The sequence below is a fragment of the Molossus molossus genome, unplaced genomic scaffold (genome assembly GCF_014108415.1).
Source record: "Molossus molossus isolate mMolMol1 unplaced genomic scaffold, mMolMol1.p scaffold_m16_p_20, whole genome shotgun sequence".
Taxonomy (NCBI): Eukaryota; Metazoa; Chordata; class Mammalia; order Chiroptera; family Molossidae; genus Molossus; species Molossus molossus.
Window position 1 is genome coordinate 24267217 of NW_023425356.1, and position 26518 is coordinate 24293734.

The 26518-nt window shown below is 48.7% G+C and overlaps 2 protein-coding genes across 4 annotated transcripts; one reads left to right on the plus strand and one right to left on the minus strand.

Annotated features, from left to right (window-relative positions):
- Positions 1-631: 631 nt before the first annotated feature.
- Positions 632-5603, plus strand: MTX1 (metaxin 1). 3 transcript variants are annotated; one of them, XM_036272801.1, is made up of 8 exons: positions 632-1186; positions 2216-2285; positions 2429-2508; positions 4015-4107; positions 4289-4471; positions 4598-4674; positions 5114-5268; positions 5369-5603. In XM_036272801.1, exons 1-8 carry the CDS (start codon positions 854-856, stop codon positions 5581-5583), a joined length of 1206 nt encoding a protein of 401 aa, XP_036128694.1. In that variant the 5' UTR covers positions 632-853; the 3' UTR covers positions 5584-5603. The 3 variants fall into 3 exon arrangements, with proteins under 3 accessions (XP_036128694.1, XP_036128697.1, XP_036128695.1); XM_036272804.1 differs by having other exon boundaries at positions 1097-1186; positions 5144-5268; XM_036272802.1 differs by having other exon boundaries at positions 1101-1180.
- Positions 5604-5693: 90 nt separating this feature from the next.
- On the minus strand, positions 5694-11138 carry GBA (glucosylceramidase beta). The gene is made up of 11 exons (XM_036272800.1): positions 10975-11138; positions 10052-10139; positions 9617-9808; positions 9349-9495; positions 8913-9046; positions 8516-8688; positions 8066-8303; positions 7500-7724; positions 6938-7101; positions 6451-6567; positions 5694-6357 (listed from the first exon to the last, which is right to left on the minus strand). Exons 1-11 carry the CDS (start codon positions 10999-11001, stop codon positions 6252-6254), a joined length of 1611 nt encoding a protein of 536 aa, XP_036128693.1. The 5' UTR covers positions 11002-11138; the 3' UTR covers positions 5694-6251.
- Positions 11139-26518: the final 15380 nt, after the last annotated feature.

Consider the following 26518-nt stretch of genomic DNA (forward strand, 5'->3'; position numbering starts at 1 on the left):
AACCTGGGCAATTGGGAAGAGCCCTGGAGGCCTCCCTGCCTCCTGCCTCTCCCTGATGGTCCTCTCATCCTTATTGCTGCCTCCCTCTCTCCTGGCACTTCGTTGTTGGGGGCCACTACCAATGCTACTGTTTTCTGGAAGTCACAGTTGGGGAAGGCAGAAACCCCTGGCAGGACGGTATCCGACAGCGGGCATTCCACAGCTGACATGAAAGCAAGCCAAGAGACTGGTGGAGACTAGCTCGCTACAGTGCCCAAGGGATGCCCACGGGGCATGAAGTGTGCTGCTCTGACATGAGGGTGAGGGTCCTCTGACATGTGCCTGTACCCCCATTTCCCTCACTCCTAGGAAAACCTGGAAGCGTCCAATGGGAACTGGAGAGAAAGTGTATTAACAGTAGTCAGTGAGGTTGAAGAAATTAGGAAAGAGGAAAGGGACACCAGAGACAGCTGTAGACCAGGGAAAGGGGGCCAGACTGGGAACACCCGGGGTACTGGCTGACAGGCCATGACCCGGATGAAGAGGAGGGGCGCCCCAGTTCCGTTACCAAGGCAACAGCCCGCGAGCCCCACCTCCCCTCCCCCCACCCAGGCCCTAGCCGGGCTTTGCTCCGGCGGCCGCCACCGCCCCTGTTTTGTTTCCATGGCGACAGGCGGCGCGGGGCCGACTCCAAACATAACGCGCTGTGGAAAACATGCGCCTCGGGGGATCCCCCCCGCAGCCCCGGCTCTGGGCCGAGGCCTGAGGGGCCCTAGAGCAGTCCGGGCCACGTGTAGATTGGCGAGATCCCCCAGGTCAGCCCAGGCGCACGAGACCCTTCTCCCGGACCTGCCAATCCTTCGGGGGTTCGGGGATGCCCTCGGCGAGGCATCCCGACACTCCGAGAAGCTCCAAGTCGAGAGCCCTTCCCCCCACTCTGGGAGCAGCCTTCCCCAGAGGCCCTCAGCTCCGCCCTCGCCGCCCTGGCCACGAGAAGCCGCACCTCCCCGGGAGCCTCCCTCAGCCCTCCGCCTCCTGCGACCCCTGTAGCGCGGCCGGGGGCGGGCCCGCGCTGGGGCAGGCGGAGGCGCGGAGGGAGGTGCTTCCGGGACAGAGGGCGGGCAAGATGGCGGCGTCCATGGAGCTGTTCTGCTGGTCGGGGGGCTGGGGGCTGCCGTCAGTGGACCTGGACAGCCTGGCGGTAGTGGTGAGGGGTGGTGCCGGCGCCCTCTGCTGCGCCCTGGAGGACTAGGGAGGGGGGCCTAAGTAGCCGTTCATCCGAATTTTGCCAGGGTGCCTCAGCACGGGCGAAGTGGGAGAAACCGAGGCAATCAAAGAACCTATCAGGCCGATGTGGGCTCGGTGCTCTATGCCTTAGCTGCCTAGGTTTTGTGTAGCCATAAAAAGAGGCCTGGTCGGGGGTTCAGAAAATGGATTTTAGCCCTTGCTTATCCATTTGCTGGCTGTGTGACCTTGGGGCAATCCCTTCTCTCTGGGTGCTGTTTCTTCATACTGATCTTTACTAAAGCCGAACAATCTCAGGGTTCTTAGGCTTGGCATTCCTACCTTCTCCTCATCCTCTCTTTCTTCCTACTTCTCCTCACTAAGTAGCATTTGCTGAGCTTATTGTTTATTGAGCCAAAAGGCCCACAGCCAGGCTCTGTAGAAAGAGCTTTGGAGTCAGACTAGTTCATTTCATTCATTCACTCCTTCATTTAATAAGTATGTATTAGGCCTCTTCCAAATAAGAAACAGTGGCAAAAATAAATAAGACTTGGTTCCTCCCTTGGTGGTGTTTACAGAAAGGCAGACACGTCAGCAAATAATGTAATAATGCAAAAAATGTAATAAAATGTTCAGGTGCTAAGGCTTAAGTAGGAATAGGCCACAGAGACTGCCAAAAAAGGGCATAATCATTTTTCAAAGAAAAGGGATATTCTGGTTAGAAAAAACTTCTTAGGATAAGTGTTCGCCAGGTAGATGGTAGGAAAGGAGATGGAAGGATTTTTCTAGCTGACTTGTAATCATGGATATATCCATTATCTCAGCCCTGTTGCTCATTGTAAAGTGGGCATAGTAATGTTCACCTGTGTGTGTGTGTGTGTGTGTGTGTGTATGTCAAATACTAAGCATAGATCATAGCACAAAAGATACCCAATAAATATTATTTCTCTTCTTGATTCCCCTGTGGGGGCCATGTGCCTGGCCACTCTGCCTTCTGCTTCCTTCCCTGCAGACCTATACCAGATTTACTGGTGCTCCACTCAAGGTGCACAAGATCACCAACCCCTGGCGGAGTCCTTCAGGTACCCAGTGTCCCGGGGTGGGGGGGGTTGGAGGTGACGAAGGGAATGTACAGGGAGAAGCAGGGGACAGATAGGAATGCAGTCCAAATATGTATTAATAGATAGCTAAGGGTCTGGCGGGCGTACTTCTTTCTCAATGTCAGGAACTTTGCCTGCCCTTCGGACCAGTCATGGAGAGGTCATCTCGGTACCACACAAGATCATCACCCACCTTCGAAAAGAGGTAGGTAACTTGGCTAGTAAGAAAAGTTCAGTAAATTTAGTGCAACACACATTTATTGAACACCAAGTATATGCCAAGCTAGATGCTAGTGACCCAGAGTCTCAAGGAACACAGTGTGATGGAGGGGGCACACATTGTTGGTATGACATAGTAAGTGGCAGGCCAGAGATTAAGCTGGGGCACTGAGGGCATCTGGAGGCACAGTGCCTTCTGCCTGCTGAGCGGAGAGGGAGAGATGAACAGGTTGATAACACTAGGAAGGGAAAGGAGAGTAGAAGAGAGCAGTTGGCTCAGATGAGACTCTCAAAAGTGGGACCAGAGGTCGCCCTTTTTTCAGGGACCAGAAGAGGTGGGATATGGACAAGGTTTAGAGCCAGGGCGGGGAAGTTGGAAGAGCATTGCAAGAAGAATGGGGAGGCCTAGGCTATGCTCTTTGCTCTCTCCTTGACCATGTGACCTTTGGCAAGTTGCTGAATGTCTCAGAGCCCTAAGCTTATTTGTAAAACCAGGGGGCTGAGCCAGTATGCTTTCCAAGGGTTCTTCCAGCTTTCATGGTCTTAATTCCAAAAGGGAATACATTGTCAGAGGTGGGACCATCTTCTTCACTTCTACTTTCCCAAAGATTAAGGAGCTGGGGGATTAACGGAGGTTTGAGAGGCATGGAGAGAGGGAATCCAGGTAAAAGCCAAAGTTCCTGGCAGGGACTGGGCCACTGCCATGTTTCCTTATGTATGAGCACAACTTTCAGTTTCCAGACTTTTTTCCTAACATAGCCACATTGAGTGAAAGAGATTAGTATCCCCATTCTACAGGGGAGAAAATGAGGCTCAAAGATTTTAGGATCATGCTCAAGAGGTTATTTGAGGACAAAGCTTACTCAGGATGTGGAGGGGGTTGCTAAGCAACAGACACTGGAGGCTAGGAAGATGAGGCAGCCTGAGACCTGGGGGTACGGTTGGAATGTATGTGTGGTGGGAGTGGTGGCGCCTGGGCCATGGAATGAAATAGAGGAAATAGCCAAGAGCTGGACATTGAGAGAACAAGCCAGGAAGACCTGGGCATGGGTTCACTGGGTCCCAGGAGCATGAGGATGGCATTCCCTAGTTCCTGAGGCATAGATGGAGGCACAACCTGCCTCTGAGCTCCAGTCTGCTAGCTTTGTGGTGCATGAATTGGAGAATTTACTGTTAGAAAGTTGCTGTCAGCAGGCATGTTGCCACCTTTCCGTGGAAACTCTGGGAGCTACTCCTGGTTTGCGGCTGGGCCTTCTTTCCTCCTCCAGTGGGCACAGGATCTTGACGGCCAGCAGGCTCCAAGGCCCAGGCTGTCCGCCAACAGCAACAGGCTACTGGCTGTGCCCAGGCCGTGGGGCCTCAGCGGTAAAAACTCCTTACTCTACCTCTGCTACACTCAGAGGCCAGTGAGGGTGGTACCAGACAGGATGCCCCTGGGAAGTACCCTGGAGTCCCCCAGCCATCCACCTCATGGTGGACATTTCCTCCACAGAAGTACAATGCTGATTATGATCTGTCTGCCCGACAAGGGGCAGACACCTTGGCCTTCATGTCTCTGCTGGAAGAGAAGCTGCTCCCAGTGCTGGTGAGTGTGCCCAGACCTCCCTGTGTTTATGGCCGGTGGGAGAGGGGGCCATGGACATACACACCCTACACCTCACCCCTACCCCCCAGCCTTGGAGCAGCATGGGGATAAGAAGTCCACCCTGAGTCAGGCAGGTGCACTGGCTCAGACCTACCTCTTCCTTTCTGTATACCCAATTCAGATACATACATTTTGGATAGACACCAAGAACTATGTGGAAGTGACCCGGAAGTGGTATGCAGAGGCTATGCCCTTTCCCCTCAACTTCTTCCTACCTGGCCGCATGCAGCGGCAGCACATGGAACGGCTACAGCTGCTGTGTGGGGAGCGTAGGCCTGAGAATGAGGAAGAACTGGAGAAGGAGGTACCTCTGGGATAGGGAGCTATTGTATGAGAGAAGCCCCAAGGCTGATGGCCAGGAGCGGGAGTGCCTAGGAGGGGAGGTGGCACAGGGCCCACAGCCGCAAGCCTATCTGTGTCCTCCCTGTAGCTGTACCAAGAGGCTCGGGAATGCCTGACCCTCCTCTCTCAGCGCCTGGGCTCTCAGAAATTCTTCTTTGGAGATGCGTGAGTCTGACTCCAGGGGAATAAGGGGTGGCTTGGAAGAAGATGCAAGTTCAGATGCAGGGGCTGGGGTGGGCTCAGTTCTTGACAAGAGGTCCTAAGGACAGATACTGGGTCTGGTGACAGTGGGGCTGTGTGTGGGGCTGGAGTCGCCCCAGTGGTACAGGAGGGTGGGAGGGCCGCCAGGCACAGGAGGGGCCTGTAGGGCTGTGGGGCACTCAATGTGCCCTTTATGCAGTCCTGGGATAGAGTCCCATTTAAGGCCAGGCTGGCGCCACCTAGGGGCCCTCCCTACATAAGGCCCAGAAAGGTGTGTCCTCTCCTACCCTGGTGGACCCTGCTGTCCAGAAACCACCTCCCAGAGCCAACTCTTCCTGACTCCATTTCTACCCCCTCTGCCAAAGTGGTCTTCCTCCATCACACCCCTCTCTCTCTGCATCAGCCCTGCTTCCCTGGACGCCTTTGTCTTTAGCTACCTGGCCCTGCTGCTGCAGGTAAAGCTGCCCAGTGGGAAACTGCAGGCCCACCTACGAGGGCTGCATAACCTTTGTGCCTACTGCACCCACATCCTCAGCCTCTACTTCCCCTGGGATGGAGGTAAGGGGCAGATGGATGCAAGGTGGGCGCTGGCCCTGGGGAAAGTGGGCAGGGATCCAGGAACTAGTGCCCCTGCCCACCTTCCTTCCTTATCCCTCAGCTGAGGTACCACCTCCACGCCAGACACCAGCGGGCCCAGAGACTGAGGAGGAGCCTTACCGGCGCCGGAACCAGATCCTGTCTGTGTTGGCGGGGCTGGCAGCCATGGTGGGCTATGCCTTGCTCAGTGGCATTGTCTCTATCCAGCGAGCAACACCTGCCCGGACCCCAGGCACAAGGGCTCTGACCATGGCTGAGGAGGATGAAGAGGAATGATTTGTCCTGATGTTCCCAGGACTGATTTTTCTACTATCATGCATTCCAGAGGTCCCTGTGTCTCCCTGTTGTCATTACAGCCAGAAATGGGGTGTCCCCCCAAGAATAAACCTGTTCGCACTAACTGGGGTCAGACATTCTCTCCTTTAAGGGGCCACTGATTTTCCTGCTGGTGCCAAGAGGCCATCTGGGTGACTTAGTCCTCTCATTGGTGCTTGGCTTCTTAGCTGCCTGTGTCCTGATGCTGACATCGCTTCTCAAGGGCTTAGTTCTACATCTCCAGAAAAGACAAACAGTCCTCAGTTCTGGGTCCTTTCTAGTCTCTTCCTTTTCTTACCCTCCCCCTACCCCAATCTTGTGTTTGTACAGATAGTAAGCTCACCCTGGGCCTGGGCCCAGTTTCCATAGGCAACCAGCACAGACAACACTCACACAAGCTTGGGGGGGGGAGGGGCACTAGGGCTTCCCAATCCTTTCTTGAGGGACCTTCAGCCTCTGGCACCAGCTAGAGGGAAGAGTGAGTTACCCAAACCACTGCTCCTGGGCTTACGTCACTTGAGCTCACCCCAGCCCTGCTGTACCCTCTTTAGCCACAGACAGCATGTGAGCTGAGTCTGTCCCTTTAATGCCCATGTTGAGCCCAGGTATCTGCTTGGGTATCTGCTCCATCACTGGCGACGCCACAAATAGGTATGAATGGAGTAGGCAGGTGAGATAGTCTCCAGGAAGCCCACAGCCGGATCCTTGATGGTGAAAGGCACATCCTTAGAGGATCTGGGGATGGGGGTGGGGAAGAAGCTGAATGTGTGATCCTGCCAAACCCACCATTCTGTCAGCCCAGTTCCCCGGCCCCGCTGCTGCTCTTACCGGTTTAGCACCACCACAACTGCAGAGCCATCGGGATGCATCAGTGCCACTGCGTCCAAGTCGTTCTTCTCACTAGCAGCTAGCCCCACTCTCTGGGAGCCCTCGGGAATGAACTTGCTGAAGTGGGAACAGGCATTGTCAGGGATCCCAGCCCAGCCCCTCTGGCCCTGAGGATAGCTCCCATCAATTTGTAACCCAAGAAATTATCCCCTCCTACCCTTGCCAAGGCTCCGCCCTAATTCTCTAGGTCCTGAGCCATGCTGCTGGCATACCCTGCCTTCCTGCCTCCCAGCTCCAGCATCAGCAGTCAGGGGTTGTCTATGATGCCATCAAGTCACTTCCTGCCCAGATGGTGCAAGAGGGATAGGTGTGCCTCTCCCAAGGTTCCCACCCTAAACACCTTCCTGCTCCTCATGTGGGGTGATGTAAGCCCAGTGTAGGAGATACCAGGCCTGGTGTGGGGTGGGGGTGCCCGCCCACAACTCACCTAAAGTGACCAAGGTGGTAGAACATGGGCTGTTTATAAAACGTGTCCTTGGCGATGTCCACAATGATGGGACTGTCAACAAAGTTGCGCACCCAGTTGGGTCCCCCTTCAGGGTTCAGGGCAAGGTTCCAGTCAGTCCAGCCAACCACATGGTAGAGGAGGTTCTAGGATAGGAACGGGACAGAGAGGCAAAGGCTCCACACTGCGTCCCCAGATAATGTAGTTAATGAGGTAGATGGGCTACAGTGCCTCAGCCCTGTGAAAGGAGGGCTCTATATCCTTAACATCTAAGGAGAGAGACGTAAGGATGAAGACATCACAAGACAAGCTGATACATCTGAGGCAGCTCTAACTGCTTGAGACACAAGCATTTGGAAAAGGGTGGCGGAGTGTACAAATCTGTGAAGGGAAGGCAAGACAGGGAATCATGATATCCTAAAATGTGCCCCAAAGAGCAAGCTGGGAAAAAGTTGGAGAGGAGAGCCTAGCATCAGTCTTTGGTGAGACGAGGAAGGAAGCGGTCAGGTGGCTTGCTTCATGCAAAGGGAGACGGGCGGCTCACCGTGATGATGCTGTGGCTATACTGCATCCCTCGATCCCAGGAGCCTAGCCGCACACTCTGCTCCCAGAACTTGGAGCCCACACAGGCCTCTGAGGCAAAGAGCATGGTGTCAGGGAACAGGCGATGTGTTTCTCCCAGGGTGGCTTTTGCTGGAGCCAGAAAGTCCAGGTACCAATGGACAGCAATGCCATGAACATACTTAGCTGCCTCTGGGTCCGCCAGCACCTGTACGGGGAAAGGGAAGGACTACTGGGAAAAGGGAGCCACTGAACCTGGCCCCTGTATGGAGGGTTCTGGAAGAGGCACTAGGGGACCAGAGAAATGGGCAGTGAGATTAATACCACTAGAAGGGGTTGTAACAATCATGGGGCTCCATGGGACCCTGTAGATCCAGAGAGGGTCACTACCACCCCAGAACTCAGAGGTGCCGCCTGGGCACCTGGCTCCAGCCCAGGGTGCTCTAAGAATCAAGAGTTGGAGCAGGGAAGGCACTCTGCTTGGGAGCCAGTCATTTGGATTCTGGATTTGAGAGTCACCAGGGTACCCATGGAGCGCCTGGGCCTTACCACCTGGGCCCAGCGGGGCAGTAGCAAGCGTTGGTCATCCAGCATGAGCAGACGGACATTGCGGTGTGTACTGTTGGCCAGGGTGGGACCCAGGTCACGGGCAATGAAGTCTCGCTGGTGTTCAGGGGTGAAGCCCAGGCACTGGAAGGGGTATCCACTAAGTAGCCCTGCAGAAGGCTCGTTCTCAGCTGTCACTGCCCAGAAACGTAACTTGTGCTCAGCATAGGCATCCAGAAACCTGGCAGGGGAAGGGTATGTGTGACTATGACCAAGAAAGGGGACCAAGACCTTGAGGAATAGAAGGCCCAATGAGGAGGGGAAAACCGGGGTCCCAAGCCTGAAAGGCCCAGAAGGTAGGAAGGTAAGATGAGAAGAGTCATATCTAGAGGTGAAACCAAATTGGGACATAGACGAGGCTGCTCCAGACTCCATGGCCTGCTGCTCCCTTACTTGACAAAGTATCTGGCCCAAGTCTGATGGTAGATGTCCCCCGGCTGACCCTTGAGCGACCCCCTCCCATTCACTGCCCCATTGGTCTTGAGCCAAGTGGGTGATGTCCAGGGACTGGCGAAGAGTGAGACAGGGCGCTGGGCCATCTCTAGGGATTGGTGAATCAGGGGTATCTAGAAACAAAGGTAGTGAGGAGAGAGACAACCAGAGTTAGGACACAGACAGACTGGCCCAACCAGTGCATCAGGCCTAGTCATCAGCCCCCGCCCTCCCACCCCCAGGGCAAAACAGAGAGAACAGGGGCCATGTTCTATCTCTCTGTAGACTTCTCTAGCCTAAGGCTTTTCAAATCGCAGGCATCAATGTTACCAGGGCCTGAGGAAGCCAGAGTGCCCACCTTGAGCTTGACATCTTCCTCTGGGAGGCTGAAGTTGTGCAACTGGAAGTCATCAGGAGTGTCAGCATAAGTGTAGGTGCGGATGGAGAAGTCACAGCTGGCCATGGGTACCCGAATGATGTTGTATTCAATTCCTGCAGAAAAAGATGGAGATCTGGGAGTCTGGATCAATAGGAGAATGTGGGTTCTGGTCTATCACTTGCCAGTCGTAAATCATGTCTGGACTCCTGGGTTAGGGCCTGTGGAACCAGGCACCTAAGTGAAATACAGTCTTCTGAGCTTGAGACTCCCCAAGCACTCAGTGGAAGATAAGTAGGACAATCTTATTTATTTGGGCATTAAGAGAAGACCCAAATGTCAGGGATGGATGGAAGTCAGAGTCAAAGGAAATGTCAAGGTCAGTTGCACTATGTCATCTTGTCCCCCTCCTCCTCACCTTCTTCAGAGAAGTAGGATTTGAGTAGCAAATTCCGGGCAGGGGGTGACAGGGCAAGGATATTGAGAGCAGCAGCATCTGTCATAGCCCCTCCAAATCCCTTCACTTTCTGGAACTTCTGATCCGGCTGCAGGGTCAGTAACAGCCCTGAGAATATATGCAGGGAATCAAGGGTGTCAGTGCACAGGGAAGAAACCCCGTGTGGTCAGCATGAATCAGCAGCAGGAGGATCCCAGCCTGGCTCTGTGGTGAAGGGTGAGATGGTTACCTGTGCCCGTTCGATTGGCTTGGATGGTCCCCAGACTCAGCTCCATTCGGCGCCCGCTGCGTGTGCTCTCGTAGCGTGTGAAGGTGCCAGGGGCAGGCAAGGTCAGGGGATCAAGAGAGTCACAGTACGTGGCATTGCAGACACAGACCACTGAGCTGTAGCCAAAGCTTTTAGGGCTGCAGGGGTGGGCACCTGGGAGGGAGGGAGAGGCAAGGACTGAAGGATGAAGCTGGGAGAAGGCACACTGGTCAGGAGAGACTGAACACTGGTTTCTAAAATCCTCTCGCTGTACCCCACCTTAAGGTAGGTTTCAGTCACTCAAAAGCATTTGTTAAGCACCTATTGAAGTCCACCACCGGTTAGCCAGAAAACTACCAAAGGACCATAAGGCAGAAGGAGCCTTGGGGCTACCTCCCTCCTTCTTGACTTACTCACCTGATGCCCAAGAAACTGCCTGAAGTAGAAGCAATCCTGTGAGTCTGGCAGCTATGAAGCTTACTCTGTCCAGGGCCTTGGGATGTTCCTGAGAACAGAATGAAGAGTGGCTGGGAGGCAAGCCCCCTCTTCACCCCTCAACTAGTCTCCTGGGCACCGCTTGGCTACCTAGGGGCACCCACAGCCTAATCTCCCTTTATTTATTTATTTATTTATTTATTTATCCTCACCCAAGGACATTTTTCCATTTTTTGTTCAGATAGAGTGGAAGGAAGAGAGAGAGAGAGAATCATCGATGTGAAAGGGACACATCAAGTGGCTGCCTACCACACGACCCAACCAGGGCCGGAGACAAACTGCAACCGAGGTATGTGCCCTTAGCGGGAACTGAACCCGGGTCTCTCTGGACCGCAGGTTGCCGCTCTAACAGCTGAGCCAAACCGACCAGGGCTTTTTTATTTTTTATTTAAAAAAATGTTTTTTCTGTATTGATTTTAGAGAGAGAAAGGGAGAGAGATAAAAACATCCATAAGAGAGAACATCAATTAGCTGCCTTCTCCATGCCCACCCACTGGGGATCAGGCCCACAACCTGGGCATGTGCCCTGACCGGGAATCCAACTGGCGACCTCATGGTGCATGGGTCGATGCTCAACCAGTGAGCCACACCAGCCGGGCTGGCCTGCCCCCTTTAACAGGGATGAAATAGACCCTCTGCTAGTGAGAGCCCTCCCTCCAACCCCTCTGTAAGTTTCTGCCCACCCCAACCGGGACCCTCTTCCTCCCCTTTTCACCCATTTCTCCGTCAACCTGTCCATAAAATGCCATGATGGCCTGAGGTCGAGGAGAGTCTGTCATTCATTGCATTCCAGAACCTGGATGGCCAGGATTCCAGAAGCAGACAGTGAGCCCTGGCCCACTCACCTCTCTGGAAGGACTTGAAAGCTCCATCACCAGATGAGAAGACTGCAGGGTTCTCAAGCCCCGGAGGGGACAGAGTGTCCACTAAATAAAAATAGGGATGCTGGTACTTGGATAGCTACAGACACAAGATTAGCCTTGTGGGTTAATTCCGGCATAATAGAGTGGATGGGTCATGTGATGACTACGGGAGAGTCACATGATACAGGAAGTGAGGCAACTGCAACCATACTTGTAAAGGGCGACTGGCTTCCTCCGGCTGTTGGTGATTATACACCCTGTGAAATTCTGGAAGGCATGTGTGGATGACGACTTCAGGAAGCATCTAGAGCAAAGATCTGAGTGGAGGATTGAGTAGAGGCTCCCGAATCTCAGAAGATGAGAACCACAGTAGGAACATTGCTTTCTTGAGAAAAAAAATGTTAAAGTAATACTAATAAAGTTGATACTAATAAAAGAGGTTCACTGTGCAAAATAGTGGAGGCAAAATACTGAGATTAAGACAGTCTTTGTCTTATAGAGGCTTGTGAAGTAGGGGAGTCAGACACTTACACATAGTTACAGATAAGGACGAACCGGGAACAAGTATACGAGGAGGGGCACTCCAGGGTGAGGAGCTGTCCTGGAAGGCTTCAGGAGGAGAAAGGGCAGGGAAGCTCAGGGAGGGTGGGCCCTGGGCAGAGGAATGGCATGATTAAAGGGAGGGAGTCCTTAACCCTGCCTCTCCAGGCCTCCTTTGTTTCATCACCAGGTACCAGTTGTAGGAACTGCTTTTCCTTTCTCACAGGACGGGGAGGTTGTGTAAAGTAGTTCAGAAACTGGAAAGTGCTGAACAGGCGATATCCTCAGCGGATGTGAGAAGGGGGTTGTCCGTGATGTTGCAGTCACATCACACATGGACCCCATCACAAATGATTTAGTGGAAGTGACACGCAGATATGACCTGACTGACTCCAGCACTCCGAGCCTATTTTCTAACCGGTAAAATGGAGGCCACCCCACAACCTTTCAGGGTTATTACTGGAATCAGTAAAAGAAAGCACAAGCCTGGCACATAGAAGGTGCTCAGCAACTGCTTGTTTGTTGTGTCTTTTTTATTTATTTATTTGTTTGTTTGTTTGTTTGTTTATTTATTTATGTTGTTGTTGTTTTGTTTTTATTATCCTCACCCCAGGACATTTTTGCATTTATCTTCAGATAGAGCAGGAGGGAAAGAGGGGGCAAAAGAGAGAGAGAAACCAATGTGAGAGGGACATATAGACTGGTTGCCTCCTATAGGACCCTGACCAGGGCCAGGGACAAACCGCAACCGAGGTACATGCCCTTTGCTGGAATCAAACTCGTGACTCATTGGTCCACAGGCCGAGGCTCTACCGCTGAGCCAAACTGTCCAGGGCTTACTCATTCTATGTGTATGTCCTGACACAGAGTGGGTAGGTACCAAATTGTTGAACTGAACTGAACCGTCATTACTATGTCAGTATCTGTCACATCCAGACTTCCTGTTTTTCCGTGAAATGTTGTGCAGGGCTCTTTCTTGGGAGGAGGACAAGTGATACCTATACCTTACTTCCCTCTAGTTCATTCATTCCACAAGTATTTATTAAGCACATATTATACTTGCCCCTGTCTGCTCTGTTGGGCTTAGGGCCCCCTCCCCTCCCTGTTTCACTCTGCAGAAACAGTGTTTGTGAGGCTCTTAATTCTTTCTTTTTTTTTTTTATCCTCACCCGAGGACATTTTTCCATTTTTTGATCAGGTAGAGTGGGAGGGAGAAAGAGGAACAGAGAGAGAGAGAAACATCGATGTGAAAGGAACACATCGAGTGGCTGCCACCCGCACAACCGACCAGGGCCGGGGACAAACTGCAACCGAGGTACGCGCCCTTAGCGGGAACCGAACCCGGGTCTCTCAGGACCGCAGGCCGACGCTCTAACCGCTGAGCCAAACCGGCCAGGGCAATTCTTTCTTTTTATTATTATTATTATTATTATTATTATTATTATTATTTTATCCTCACCCGAAGATATTTTTCCATTTTTTATTTAGATAGAGGGGGAGGGAGAGAGGAAGAGAGAGAGGGAAACATCGATGTGAAAGGAACACATCGAGTGGCTGCCACCCGCATGACACAACCAGGGCTGGGGACAAACTGCAACCGAAGTACATGCCCTTAGCGGAAACCGAACCCGGGTCTCTTTGGACCGCAAGCCTACGCTCTAACCGCTGAGCCAAACCGGCCAGGGCAATTCGTTCTTTTTTATATAAAGCAGACATTTTTACTTTTTAATATTTTTTAATTGATTTTAGAGAGAGGGAGGAAAAGGGAGAGAACATCAACATCGATTGGCTGCCTCCTGTACATACCCCCACAGGGAGGATCAAGCCTGCAACCCAAGCATGTGCCTTGACCTGGAATCGAACTGGGACCTCTTGGTGCATGGGTCAATGCTCAACCACTCAGCCACACTGGCCAGGCTTATTTCTTCTTTTATTCCTTTAGTTTAAAAATCTTCCAGAGTTGATGCCACATCTTTTTTTTTAATTGATTTTTAGAGACAGAGAGAGAGAGCATGAGAGAGAGAGAGAGAGAGAGAAACATCAATTTGTTGTTCCACTTATTTATGCATTCATTGGTTACTTCTTGCATGTGCCCTGACTAGAGATCAAACCTGCAGCCTTGGCATATTGATGCTCTAACCAACAGAGCCACCCCTCCAGGGCTGATACCACCTCATCTTACAATTTTCTCTCACAATGTGATTTGTCCTTGAACTTTTATATTTTCTTTTCTTTTTTGGTATATGCCCCTAGTGGGAACCGAACCTGAGACTCTCTGGTCCGCAGGCCGGCGCTCCAACCACTGAGCCAAACCGGACAGGGCAATATATTTTATTTTCTAAATAAAGTTGGTTATAATAAGAGCTAATGTTTACTGAGTACTTATTCTACGCTACTTTGTGTGTGTTAGACCCTTACCTCAGTCTCATTTCATTTTCACATGGTGGATACTGTTATTTTCCCCATTTTAAAGATGAGGGACCTAAGCTTCTGAAAGGTTATTAAATTGCCCAAGTTGTTTGGCTGCCCAGTGACAAAAACAGAATGCATATCCAGAATCATGTGATACACACCACACATTTAAAGAGTGCCTCTGCTGTGCCAAATGCTATCTATGCTAGGTGCTGGTTGTGTTCAAAAGCTGCAGTGTTGGCTTTGTATTGTTTTAAAAGCATTCCTTATTTTTACAGAGGGTTCTTTCTACCTGTCCAAGGTGAAGACCAAGTTTGCTTCTGAAGTACTGGCTACATGGCAAATTTCTAGATCCGAGTCCTCCCAAAGTATCAGTCAAGGGATACCGCTTCCATAACAAAACAAAATCCAGAACTCCCAAGTTGGCCAAGAATGGTTGATTTCAGCTAGGGGGTGGGGCGACTCCGCCTCTGTCCCTGAGCTCTACTCTCCCAGTCCTAGAGCTCTCAGCCCAACAACCCTAGCACCCCCTTTCCATAACAAGTATTTCCTTCCTTCCTTCCTTCCTTCCTTCCTTCCTTCCTTCCTTCCTTCCTTCCTTCCTTCCTTCCTTCCTTCCTTCCCTTCTCTCTCTCTCTCTCTCTCTCTCGCTCTCTCTTTCCTCACCCAAGAGTATTTTTCCATTTATCTTCAGATAGAGTGGGAGATTGAGAAACATCAATGTAAGAGAGAAACATGGACTGGTTGCCTCCCGCACGACCCCAACCAGGGCCAAGGATGGACCGCAATAGAGGTATGTGCCCTTGGCTGAAATCGAACCTGTGACTCTTTGATCCGAGGGCCGACACTCTAACTGCTGAGCCAAACCAGCCAGGGCATAACAAATATTTTCTAATAATGCTTTTTACCATCCTGAAATTAACATATAGATAATATGACTTAACCTACACACATAATTTAAAAGAATCTATATAATTGCCTTAATTGGAATTTATAGGAAAAATAATGGGACTATTACATATAGATAGATAGATAGATAGATAGATAGATAGATAGATATAAAATGTTTTTTCTATTCTCACCCGAGGACACTTTTCCATTTTTGTGCAGCTAGAGTGGGAGGGAGAGAGAGGAAGAGAGAGAGAGAGAGAAACATCAATGTGAGAGAGACACATTGAGTGGCTGCCTCTACACAACCCAAACTGGGGCCAGGGACAAACTGCAACCTAAGCACATACCCTTAGCGTGAACTGAACCGGGGTCTCTCTGGACTGCAGGCCGACGCTCTAACCACTGAGCAAAACCGGCCAGGGCTATTTTTTACATGTTTTTTAATCCTCACCCGAGGGTATTTTTCCATTTTTTGTACAGATAGAATGGGAGGGAGAGAGAGGAAGGGAGAGAGAGAGAGAAACATCGATGTGAAGGGACACATCAAGTGGCTGCCACCCGCACGACCAACCAGGGCCGGGGACAAACTGCAACCGAAGTACATGCCCTTAGCGGGAACCGAACCCGGGTCTCTCCGGACCGCAGGCCGACACTCTAACTGCTGAGCCAAACTGGCCAGGGCTACATGTTTTTAATAAGTAAATGCTTTCATATTTACCTAGAAGACAAATGTAGTCAAATCTTGCACTAACCTAAATCTAACAAAATAGAAAACAGAAGCAAAACCAGTCCATGAATTAATAATTTCGAGCCCTGGCCAGTTGCTCAGTGGTTAGAGCATCGGCCTGTGGTCCAGAGAGACCCGGGTTCGGTTCCCGCTAAGGGCACATACCTCGGCCCTGGCCGGTTTGGCTCAGCGTTTAGAGCGTCAGCCTGCGGTCCAGAGAGATCCAGGTTCGGTTTCCGCTAAGGGCATGTACCTCGGTTGCAGTTTGTTCCCAGCCCTGGTTGGTCTTGCAGATGGCAGCCACTCGATGTGTCCCTTTCATGTCAATGTTTCTCTCTCTCTCTCTTCCTCTCTCCCTCCCACTCTATCTGAATAAAAAATAATGGAAAAATGTCCTTGGGTGAGGATAAAAAAGTAAATAAATATATAATTTCGATATGTAAGTTTTACCATAAGTCATTTTCATGATATATAATTATCACTGTGCTGCAAAAACATAAAATATATGACAAATACCCTCGCTGAGTAACTCAGTTGGTTATAGTGTCATCCCTATACACCAAGGTTGAGGGTTCTATCCCAGGTCAGGGCATATACAAGAAAAAACCAATGAATGCAAGAATCAATGGAACAACAAATCGATGCCCCCTCTCTTCCTCTCTCTCAAATCAATAAATAAAAATGTAATAAGCCTTGCCAGTATGGCTCAGTGGCCTGAGCATTGTCCCATGGACTGAGAGGTCCCAGTTCAATTCCTGGTTCAGGGTACATGCCCAGGTTGTGGCCTCGATCCCCAGTAAGAGGCGTGCAAGAGGCAGCCGAATGATGTTTCTCTCTCACATCAATGTTTCTATCTCTCCTTCCCTTCCTCTCTCTAAAAACATTAACAAATGTATATATATATATATATATATATATATATATATATATATGACGAAGAGAAATGTTTATTTATTTTATTTTATTTTATTTTTTTAATCCTCACCCAAGGACATTTTTCCATTTTTTGTTCAGATAGAGTGGGAGGGAGAGAGCGGAAGAGAGAGAGAGAGAGCAAAACATTGACGTGAAAGGGACACATAGAGTGGTCGCCACCCACACGACCAACCAGGGCCGGGGACAAACTGCAACCGAGGTACACGCCCTTAGCGGGAACTGAACCAGGGTCTCTCTGGACCGCAGGCTTACACTCTTAACTGCTGAGCCAAACCAGCCAGGGCGACAAAGAGAAATGTTTAAAAGCCAGTTTTTATTAATAAGATTTAATGCATTCCACATGTCTCCACAAACTTAATATTTAATTCTGAGCCTTGGCAAATCTAATAAGGAAAAGAATAGTGTGAATTTTTTTTTTTAATTTTTTCTTCTTTTTTTTTTTTTATTGGTTTTAGAGAGAGAGGAAGGGAGAGGGAGAGATAGAAACATCAATGAGAAAGAACATCAATTGGCCACCTCCTGCATGCCTCCCACTGGGGATTTGGCCCACAACCTGGGCATGTGCCTTGACTGGGAATCGAACTGGTGACCTCTTGGTGCATGGGTCGACGCTCAACCACTGAGCAACACCGGCCGGGCTAGTGTGAATTTTTTTTTTGTTTTGTTTTTTAATAATACGTTTTATTGATTTTTTAGAAAAAGAAAGGGAGAAAAAGATAGAAACATCAATGTAAGAGAGATACATCTATTGGCTGACTGGCTGCCTCCTGCATGCCCCCTACTGGGGATCGAGCCCAAAACCCAGGCATGTGCCCTGGCGAGGAATTGAACTAGGACCTCTCAGTCCATGGGATGATGCTCAATCCACTGTGCCATACTGGCTGGGCAAGGACAGTGTTTTTAACAGATGGTACTGAGACAACTGGATATCCACATGCCAAAAGATAAACTTAGACCCTTACCTCACTCCATAATATAATATTAAAGCAAAATAGATCATAGACCTAAATGTAAAAGCTAAACTATCAAACTCCTGGAAGAAAGCTTAGGAATAGATCTTTGTGACCTTGGATGGGCACTAGTTTCTCTTTTCATTTTTTAAAGCAATAATACATATTTATTATATTACAGAGTTTCTGTGAGTCAGGAATTCAGGAGTGGCAGTTCAGATTTAGCTGGACAGTGGAGATTTGAGGTTTTTCATGAGTCTAGCCAACACACTGGCCTGGGCTGCAGTCATCAGCAGGCTTAAGTGGGCTGAGCCTCTGTTTCTAAGATGAGCCACTAAAGAACACAGGTGGTGAGCCCAGCCGGTGTGGCTCAGTGGTTGAGCATCGACCCATGCACCAGGGGGTCACCAGTTCAATTCCCAGTCAGGGCACATGCCCAGGTTGTGGGCCAAATCCCCAGTCGGGGGAGGCATGCTGGAGGCGGCCGATCGATCTTCTCTCTCATCGATGTTTCTATCTCTCTCTCCCTCTCTCTCTAAAATCAATAAAGAAAAAATATTAAATAAAAATAAATAAATAAAAGTAACATTAAAAAAAGAAGAAGAACACAGGTGGTGAAGTGGGGCTGGATGTTGATGGGAGGCCTCAGTTGCTCACCATGTGGACTTATCCATAGGGTTACTTGAGTGTCCTCACAACATGACAGCTGGACTCCTCCACAGTGAGTGATCGAAGAGACAGCAAGGCAGAAACCACAATGTTCCAGCCTCAGGAGTCACACACCATCATTTCTACACTGTCTTATTGGTTATGCAGGTCTTCCCCATAAATGTGGTGGGGGGAATAAACAAAGATATGAACACTAGGATGTGGGAATCATTTGGGGCCAGCTAGGAGGCAATCTACCACAGTCCACCCTCTGGTTCTCAATAAGTTATATCCCTCCCACGTGGAAATAATCTTACCGCCTCCCAAGGTTCCCCAAAAGCCTCATCTTATTATAGAGGAAGTCCAGAATCTCATAGGCAATGTTTCATATATATATATATATATATACACACACACACACACACACACACACACACACACACATATATGTTTTTTATTAGTTTTTAGAGAGAGAAGAAGGGAGAGGGAGAGAGAGATAGAAACATCGATGAAAGAGAAACATCAACTGATTAGCTGCCTCCCTCACATCCCCCACTGGGGATCAAGCGTGCAACCCAGGCATGTACTCTCACCAAGAATTGAACCAGTGACCTCTTTTTTTTTTTTTTTCCTCACCCGAGGACATTTTTCCATTTTTTTGTTCAGGCAGAGTGGGAGGGACAGAGAGGAACAGAGAGAGAGAGAGAAACATCGATGTAAAAGGAACACATCGAGTGGCTGCCACCCGCACAACCAACCAGGGCTGGGGACAAACTGCAACCGAGGTACATGCCCTTAGCAGGAACCGAACCCGGGTCTCTCAGGACCGCAGGCCGACGCTCTAACCGCTTAGCCAAACCGGCTAGGGTGAACCAGTGACCTCTTGGTTCATGGGTCAATGCTCAACCACTGAGCCATACCAGCCAGGCAATGTTTCTGTCTTTTATTTATTTATTTATTTTAATTTTCTTTTATCCACACTCGAGGACATTTTTCCATTTTTTGTTCAGATAGAGTGGGAGGGCGAGAGAGAGAAAAACATCGACGTGAAAGGGACACATCGAGTGGCTGCCACCCGCGCGACCCAACCAGGGCCAGGGACAAACCGCAACCAAGGCATGTGCCCTTAGTGGGAACCGAACCCAGGTCTCTCTGGACCGCAGGCCGACGCTAAACCGCTGAGCCAAACCAGCCAGGGCATGTTTCTGTCTTTAATTTTATTTTTTATTTTTTTGTCCTCATCCGAGGACATTTTTCCATTTTTTGTTCAGATAGAGTGGGAGGGAGAAAGAGGAAGAGAGAGAGAAAAAAACATTGACGTGAAAGGGACTCATCGAGTGGCTGCCTCGCACACGAGGCAAACAGGGCCGGGGACAAACTGCAACCGAGGTACGTGCCCTTAGTGAGAACCAAACCCGGGTCTCTCTGGACCGCAGGCCGACGCTCTAACTGCTCAGCCAAACCTGCCAGGGCTGTCTTTTATTGTTTTATCCTCACCCGAGGACATTTTTCCATTTTTTTTTGTTGTTGTTGTTGTTCAGATAGAGTGGGAGGGAGAGAGAGGAACAGAGAGAGGGAGAGAAACATCGATGTGAAAGGGACACATCGAGTGGTCGCCACCCGCACGACCGACCAGGGCCGGGGACAAACTGCAACCGAGGTACGTGCCCTTAGCGGGAACCGAACCCGGGTCTCTCAGGACCGCAGGCTGACGCTCTAACCGCTGAGCCAAACCGGCCAGGGCCAGGGCTGTCTTTTAAAAAATTTTTTTATTGATTGATTTTTGAGAGACAGAGAAAGAGAAAGAGAAACATCGATTTGTTGTTCCATTTATGAATTCATTGGTTGATTCTTGTATGTGTCCTCATGGGGGATCAAACCTATAACCTTAGCATATTGGGAGGACAGTCTAACCATCTGAGCTACCCAGCCAGGGCTGGCAATGGTTTCTTACATATGATACCAAAACATAAGTGACAGAAGGAAAATAATAATAAACTGAACTTCATCAAAACAAGAAGTGCTGCCCTGGCTGGTTTGGCTCAGTGGTTACAGCGTCAGCCTGCGGTCCAGAGAGGCCCGGGTTCAGTTCCCACTAAGGGCACGTACCTCGGTTGCAGTTTGTCCCCGGCCCTGGTTGGGTTGTGTGGTGGTGACCACTCGATGTGTCCCTTTCACGTTGATGTTTCTCTCTCTCTTCCGCTCTCTCCTTCCCACTCTATCTAAACAAAAAATGGAAAAAATGTCCTTGGGTGAGGATAAAAACAAAAGTGTTTGTGCTTCAAAAGATGCCATTAAAAAGTAAAAAGACAACCCACAGAATGGGAGAAAATATTTGCAAATCATATCTCTTATGGACCTGGTATCCAAAATATATAAAGAACTCTTACAACTCAATATAAAAAGATAATCCAGCCCTGGCCAGTTTGGCTCAGCGGTTAGAGCGTCGGCCTGCGGTCTGGAGAGACCCGGGTTCGGTTCCCGCTAGGGGCATGTACTTCGGTTGCTGTTTGTCCCCGGCCCTGGTTGGTTGTGCGGGTGGCAGCCACTCGATGTGTCCCTTCACGTCGATGTTTCTCTCTCTCTCCCTTCCTCTCTCTCCCTCCCACTCTTATCTGTACAAAAAATGGAAAAATATCCTTGGGTGAGGATTAAAAAAAAAAAAAAGATAATCCAATTTCTTTCTTTCTTCTTTCTTTCTTTCTTTCTTTCTTTCTTTCTTTCTTTCTTTCTTTCTTTCTCTTTCTTTCTTTCTTTCTCTTTCTTTCTTTCTTTCTTTCTTTCTTTCTTTCTCTCTCTCTCTCTCTCTCTCTCTCTTTCTTTCTTTCTTTTTTATCCTCACCCAAGGACATTTTTTGATATTTTGTTCAGATAGAGTGGGAGGGAGAGAGAGAGAGAGAAACATCGATGTGAAAGGGACACATCGAGTGGTCGCCACCCACACGACCCCAACCAGGGCCGGGGACAAACTGCAACTGAGGTACGTGCCCTTAGCGGGATCCGAATCTGGGTCTCTCCAGACCGCAGGCCAACACTCTAACCGCTGAACCAAACCGGCCAGGGCGATAATCCAATTTCATTGGGCACCAAAGGGTTGCAGGTTTGATCCCCAGCCCCAGTTGGGGTGTATGCAGGAGGCAATCAATCAATGTGTCTCTCACACTCTCTCTCTCTCCCTCCCTTCCACTCCCTCTGAAAAATAACAGAAAAAATATCCTTGGGTAAGGATTAACAAAAAATAAAAATAAATAAAAATGGGCAAAGAATTTGACCAGACATTTCTTCAAAGATAATATACAAATAGCCAACAAGCACATGAAAAGATGCTCCACAACATGTCATTAAGGAAATGCAAATCAAAACCACCATAAGAGCCCTGGCCAGATTGGCTCAGCAGTTGCGCGTCGGCCTGCGAACCAGAGAGTACCAGGTTCTATTCCCGCTAGGGACAAGTACCACCAAAAAAAAAACCACCATAAGATACCACTTCATATGCACTAGGATGGCTATAATAATAATGATGATAAAGGACAATAACAAATGTGAACAGGGATATGGAGAAATTGGAACACTCATATGAAAAAGGTCTACGCCGGTGGGAGATCACATCCACAACGCAAGGCCAATGTAGAGCAAAATGGCTTTATTGCATACACCTGAGTGCAGGCGGGCTGAGCCGAGAAGGGGTCAGCTCCAGCCTTCTTTGTTCACTGGCTTATATAGGCACAAACTACAGAAACTACAAAAAACTACATTCTCGTGGCACCCCTTAATTGTTGCCGGGATTGATACAAGCTGTCTCAGAGGTAAGGGAGAAATCTGCTTCAGCAGAGGTCAGGGCAATCATTAATTTCTTTCTTTTTAGGGTCCCTCCAAGTTTTCCAAGGCCACCATTAACCCCTTATCTTTATGATTCCTCTGGGTTTCAGTCCCAGGGATTTTTAGAAAACTGCTCAGGTGTTTACATGCAGGAATAATTGGTCAGAATGGAGTTTAACTTTGTTAAAACATTACTAACCCTTTCAATATGTTACTGGTGGGAATGTAAAATGTTATCGGTGTGGCTCAGTGGATTGAGTGTCGACCTATGCACCAGGAGGTCACCGCACATGCCCAGGTTGTGGGCCAAATCCCCAGTGAAGGGCATGAAGGAGGCGGCCAGTCAATGTTCTCTCTCATTGATGTTTCTATGTCTTTTTCCCTCTCCCTTCCTCTCTCTCTAAAATCAATAAAGAGGACTTCTGGTCAAGATGGCAGTGTAAGTAAACGCAGCATCATGTCCTCCCACAACCACGTCAAAGTTACAACTAAACTACAGTACAACCATCTTTCAAAACCACCTGAAATCAAGCTGAATGGAAGTCCTACAATTACAAGATTAAAGAAGCCATATTGAGACTGGTAGGAGGGCAGAGGCGCAGATGGGCTGGTCCCACACCCACGTGTGCTGGATAAAAATCAGGGGGATACCTCGGCTGTGAAGGTCCTCTCTGAGGAATGAGGGGTCCCTGTCCCACACCAGGCCACCAGCTCAGGGTTCTAGTGCCAGGAAGAGAAGTCCCCATAATTTCTGGCTGGAAAAACCAGCGGGAACTGAGGCTGAGGCTACTGGAGTCCCAGCAGTTCCTCTTAAAAGGCCCGCACATGGACTTACTCAGACTTGCAGGCTCCAGCATGGGGGAGACAGATCAAAAGGTACCAGAGACATATGGGGAAGAACTGAATTGTTTGGCATTGGGACGAGGGCTGGAGAGGCAGCTTTCTCCTAGACAGACGTGCTGTCAGAGGCCTTTGTTCCTTTGGTGAGCCCTTCCCTGAGGTGGCAGACAGCCGCCATATCTGGGATTCCAGCAACCTGGCTCACACTATTTGCCCTGCCCTGGTGAGTCCCTGAGGCCCTGCCCCACCCAACTTTCAGGCCCACCCAAGCTGTTTCCAAACACTTTACCATAGGATTGGCCTGTCTTGGATCCTGCTTCATATATTCCTAAATTCTTTCAAACAAGCAGCATCTGGTCTCAGCGAACCCCATACCTCTCATTAAGTGGCCCCAGGCCTGGCACTAGAAGCAGCCAGCCTTGGTTCACAGCTTGCCTTTTCCTGGGCACATCCAACCCCAGCATAAGAAGCAGCCATCTGCAGACTGCTTTGTAGCTTATGCCTGGTGGCCCCGGGTAAAACACAGGCAGTGGCTAACCTTGCCCCATGGCCAGCACACCCAGTGGACAGCTTCAGAACACTGCGAAGCACCACAACCTAACGACCTCCACAAGTGACACACTCAATGAGTGGACTCAGTGGGTACCAGAGCCCTGCTAAAGTAAGTCTGCTCTGTGTGGTGGGCCCCTGCACAGATGATCATCCAAAGTAGTCAGAGGTCACAGCCAGTCCTTGCAGCTGATCAGTCTGAGTAAAACCCTCTCATTGATGTGCCAACAATAATCAAGACTCAATTACAACAGAAGAACAGCACACGAGGGGTGCACCTCGAGGGCCCAGCTGGGTGACCAGGGAAGCTGTGCCACTGGACCTACAGGACACCTACTACAATAAGCCACCCTAGGAAGCCCAGGAGACATAGCAACTCTACCTAAGAAACAAACACAGGGGGTCAGCCAAAATGAGGAGACAAAGAAACAGGTCCCAAATGAAAGAACAGAACAAAACTCCAGGAAAAGAACTAAGCAAAATGGAGATAAGCAACCTAACAGATGCAGAGTTCAAAACACTGCTTATAAGGATGCTCAATGAACTTAGTGAGAACTTCAATTAACTCAGTGAGGGCTTCAAGAGCATAAAAAAGGACCAGTCAGAAATGAAGGAGGCACTAACTGAAATAAAGAATAATGTACAGCCCTGGCTTAGCAGTTAGAGCGTTGGCCCGCGGACCAGAGAGGCCGGGGTTCAGTTCCTGCTAAGGGCACATACCTTGGTTGCAGTTTGTCCCCAGCCCTGGTTGGGGTTGTGTGCGTGGCAACCAGTCAATGTGTCTCTCATATCGATGGTTCTTGCTTTCTCTTCCTCCCTCTCTCCCTCCCAGTCTATCTGAAGATAAATGCAAAAATGTCCTTGGGTGAGGATAAAAAGAAAAAAAAAGAATAATGTACAGAGATTCAATAGTAGAGTAGGTAAAGCCAAGAAGCAAACCATTGACTTGGAATATAAGGAAGCAAAAAACACCCAATCAGAACAACAAAAAGAAAAAAGAATTTAAAAAAACGAGGACAGTGTAAGGAGCCTCTGGGACAACTTCAAGTGTACCAACATTCACATCTGGGGGGTGCCAGAAGGAGAAGAGAGAGAACAAAAAATTGAAAACCTATTTGAAACAATAATGACAGAAAATTTCCCTAACTTGGTGAAGGAAACAGACATACAAGTCCAGGAAGCACAGAGTCCCAAACAAGATGAACCCCAAGAGGCCCACACCAAGACACATCATAATCAAAACGCAAAAAGTTCAAGACAAAGAGAGAATCTTAAAAGCAGCAAGAGAAAAGCAGTTAGTTACCTACAAGGAAGGTCCCATAAGACTTTCAGCTGATTTCTCAAAAGAAACTTTGCAGGCCAGAAGGGAGTGGCAAGAAATATTCAGAGTGATGAAAAGCAAGAACCTACAACCAAGATTACTCTATCCTGCAAAGCTGTCATTTAGAATCGATGGCCATCGAAGAGTTTCCCAGACAACAAAAAGCTAAAGGAGTTCATCACCACCAAACCATTATTATATGAAATGTTGAAGGGTCATCTTAAAGAAAAAGAAGATCAAAAATATGAACAAACGCCCTGGCCGGTTTGGTTCAGCGGTTAGAGCGTCGGCCTGCGGTCCTGAGAGACCCGGGTTCGGTTCCCGCTAAGGGCGCGTACCTCGGTTGCAGTTTGTCCCCGGCCCTGGTCGGTTGTGCGGGTGGCAGCCACTCGATGTGTTCCTTTCACATCGATGTTTCTCTCTCTCTCTCTGTTCCTCTCTCTCCCTCCCACTCTACCTGAGCAAAAAAAAAAGCTATATAGCTCTTGCCCTGGCCGATTTGGCTCAGCGGTTGGAGTGTTGGCCTGCGGACCAGTCCCAGGTTCAGTTGCTGCTACGGGCATGTACTAAAAAAAATATATATATATATATAAGAACAAACAAAATGGCAATGAATATATATCTATCGACAATTGAATCTACAAACAAAATGAAGAAGCAGAACAGAAACATTCTCATAGATACAGAGAACATTTTGTTGGTTGCCAGTGGGAGGGGGTTGGGGGAATGGGTGAAAAATGTGAAGGGATTAAGAAGTACAAATTGGTTGTTAGACTGACAAAACGTCAAAGGGAAAGGGGTAGGAGGATGGGAAGAAATAAACCAAAGAACTTATATGCATATATGCAGAACCAATGGACACAGACAACAGTGTGGGGAAAGGTAGGAGGGAGGCGGGAGTGGGGAGGAGGGGATCAATAGGGGAAAAAGAGGGAACATCTGTAATATATTCAACAATAAAAATAAGTTTTTAAAAAATAAAATAAAATCAATAAAGAGAAAAAAATTTTTTTAAAGAAATGAAAAGATGATCACACATCGACTTGTTTGTGAATGTTTATAGCAGCATTATTTATGGAAACAACCTAAAAGCTCATCAATTGGTGAATAAACAAATTGTGGTATTTCCATACAATAGAATACTATTTAGCAATAAAAAGGAACAAAATACTGATACATGCTAGGACTTGAATGAACCTCAAAAACATTATGCTAAGTGAAAGAAGCCAGACACAGATCACATATTGTATGATTCCATTTTTTTTTTATCCTCACACGAGGACTTTTTTTTCCATTTTTGTTCAGATAGAGTGGGAGAGAGAGAGAGAAAAACATTGACGTGAAAGGGACACATAGAGTGGCTGCCTTCTACAGGACCCCAACCAGGGCGGGGGACAAATCACAACCGAGGTGGGTGCCCCTGGCGGGAATCAAACCCGTGACTCATTGGTCTGCGGGATGAGCCAAACCGACCAGGGCGTATGATTCCATTTATATGAAATCCTAGAGCAGGCAAAGCTATAGAGACATAAGATAAATTAGTAGTTGCCTGGAGTCGGGGTAGGAATAGAGATTAGCTGTTGTACAACTCAATAAATTTACCAAAAATTGTTGAACTGTACACTTAAAAGAGAGACTTTTATAGCATATAAATTATACCTAAATTAAGCTAGCAAAAATTTAATTACATATTAGCAGTCGGTTCATTGCTTTTGCAAGAACTATACTACTGCATAGAAACTCTTTTCAACTAAACTGTTACACAGTTGGAAATACATTTTATTTAAGCTTCCTTCTTTTTATTTTTTTATTTTTTATCCTCACCCAAGGAAATTTTTCCATTTTTTGTTCAGATAGAGTGGGAGGGAGGGAGAGAGAGAGAAACATCAACGT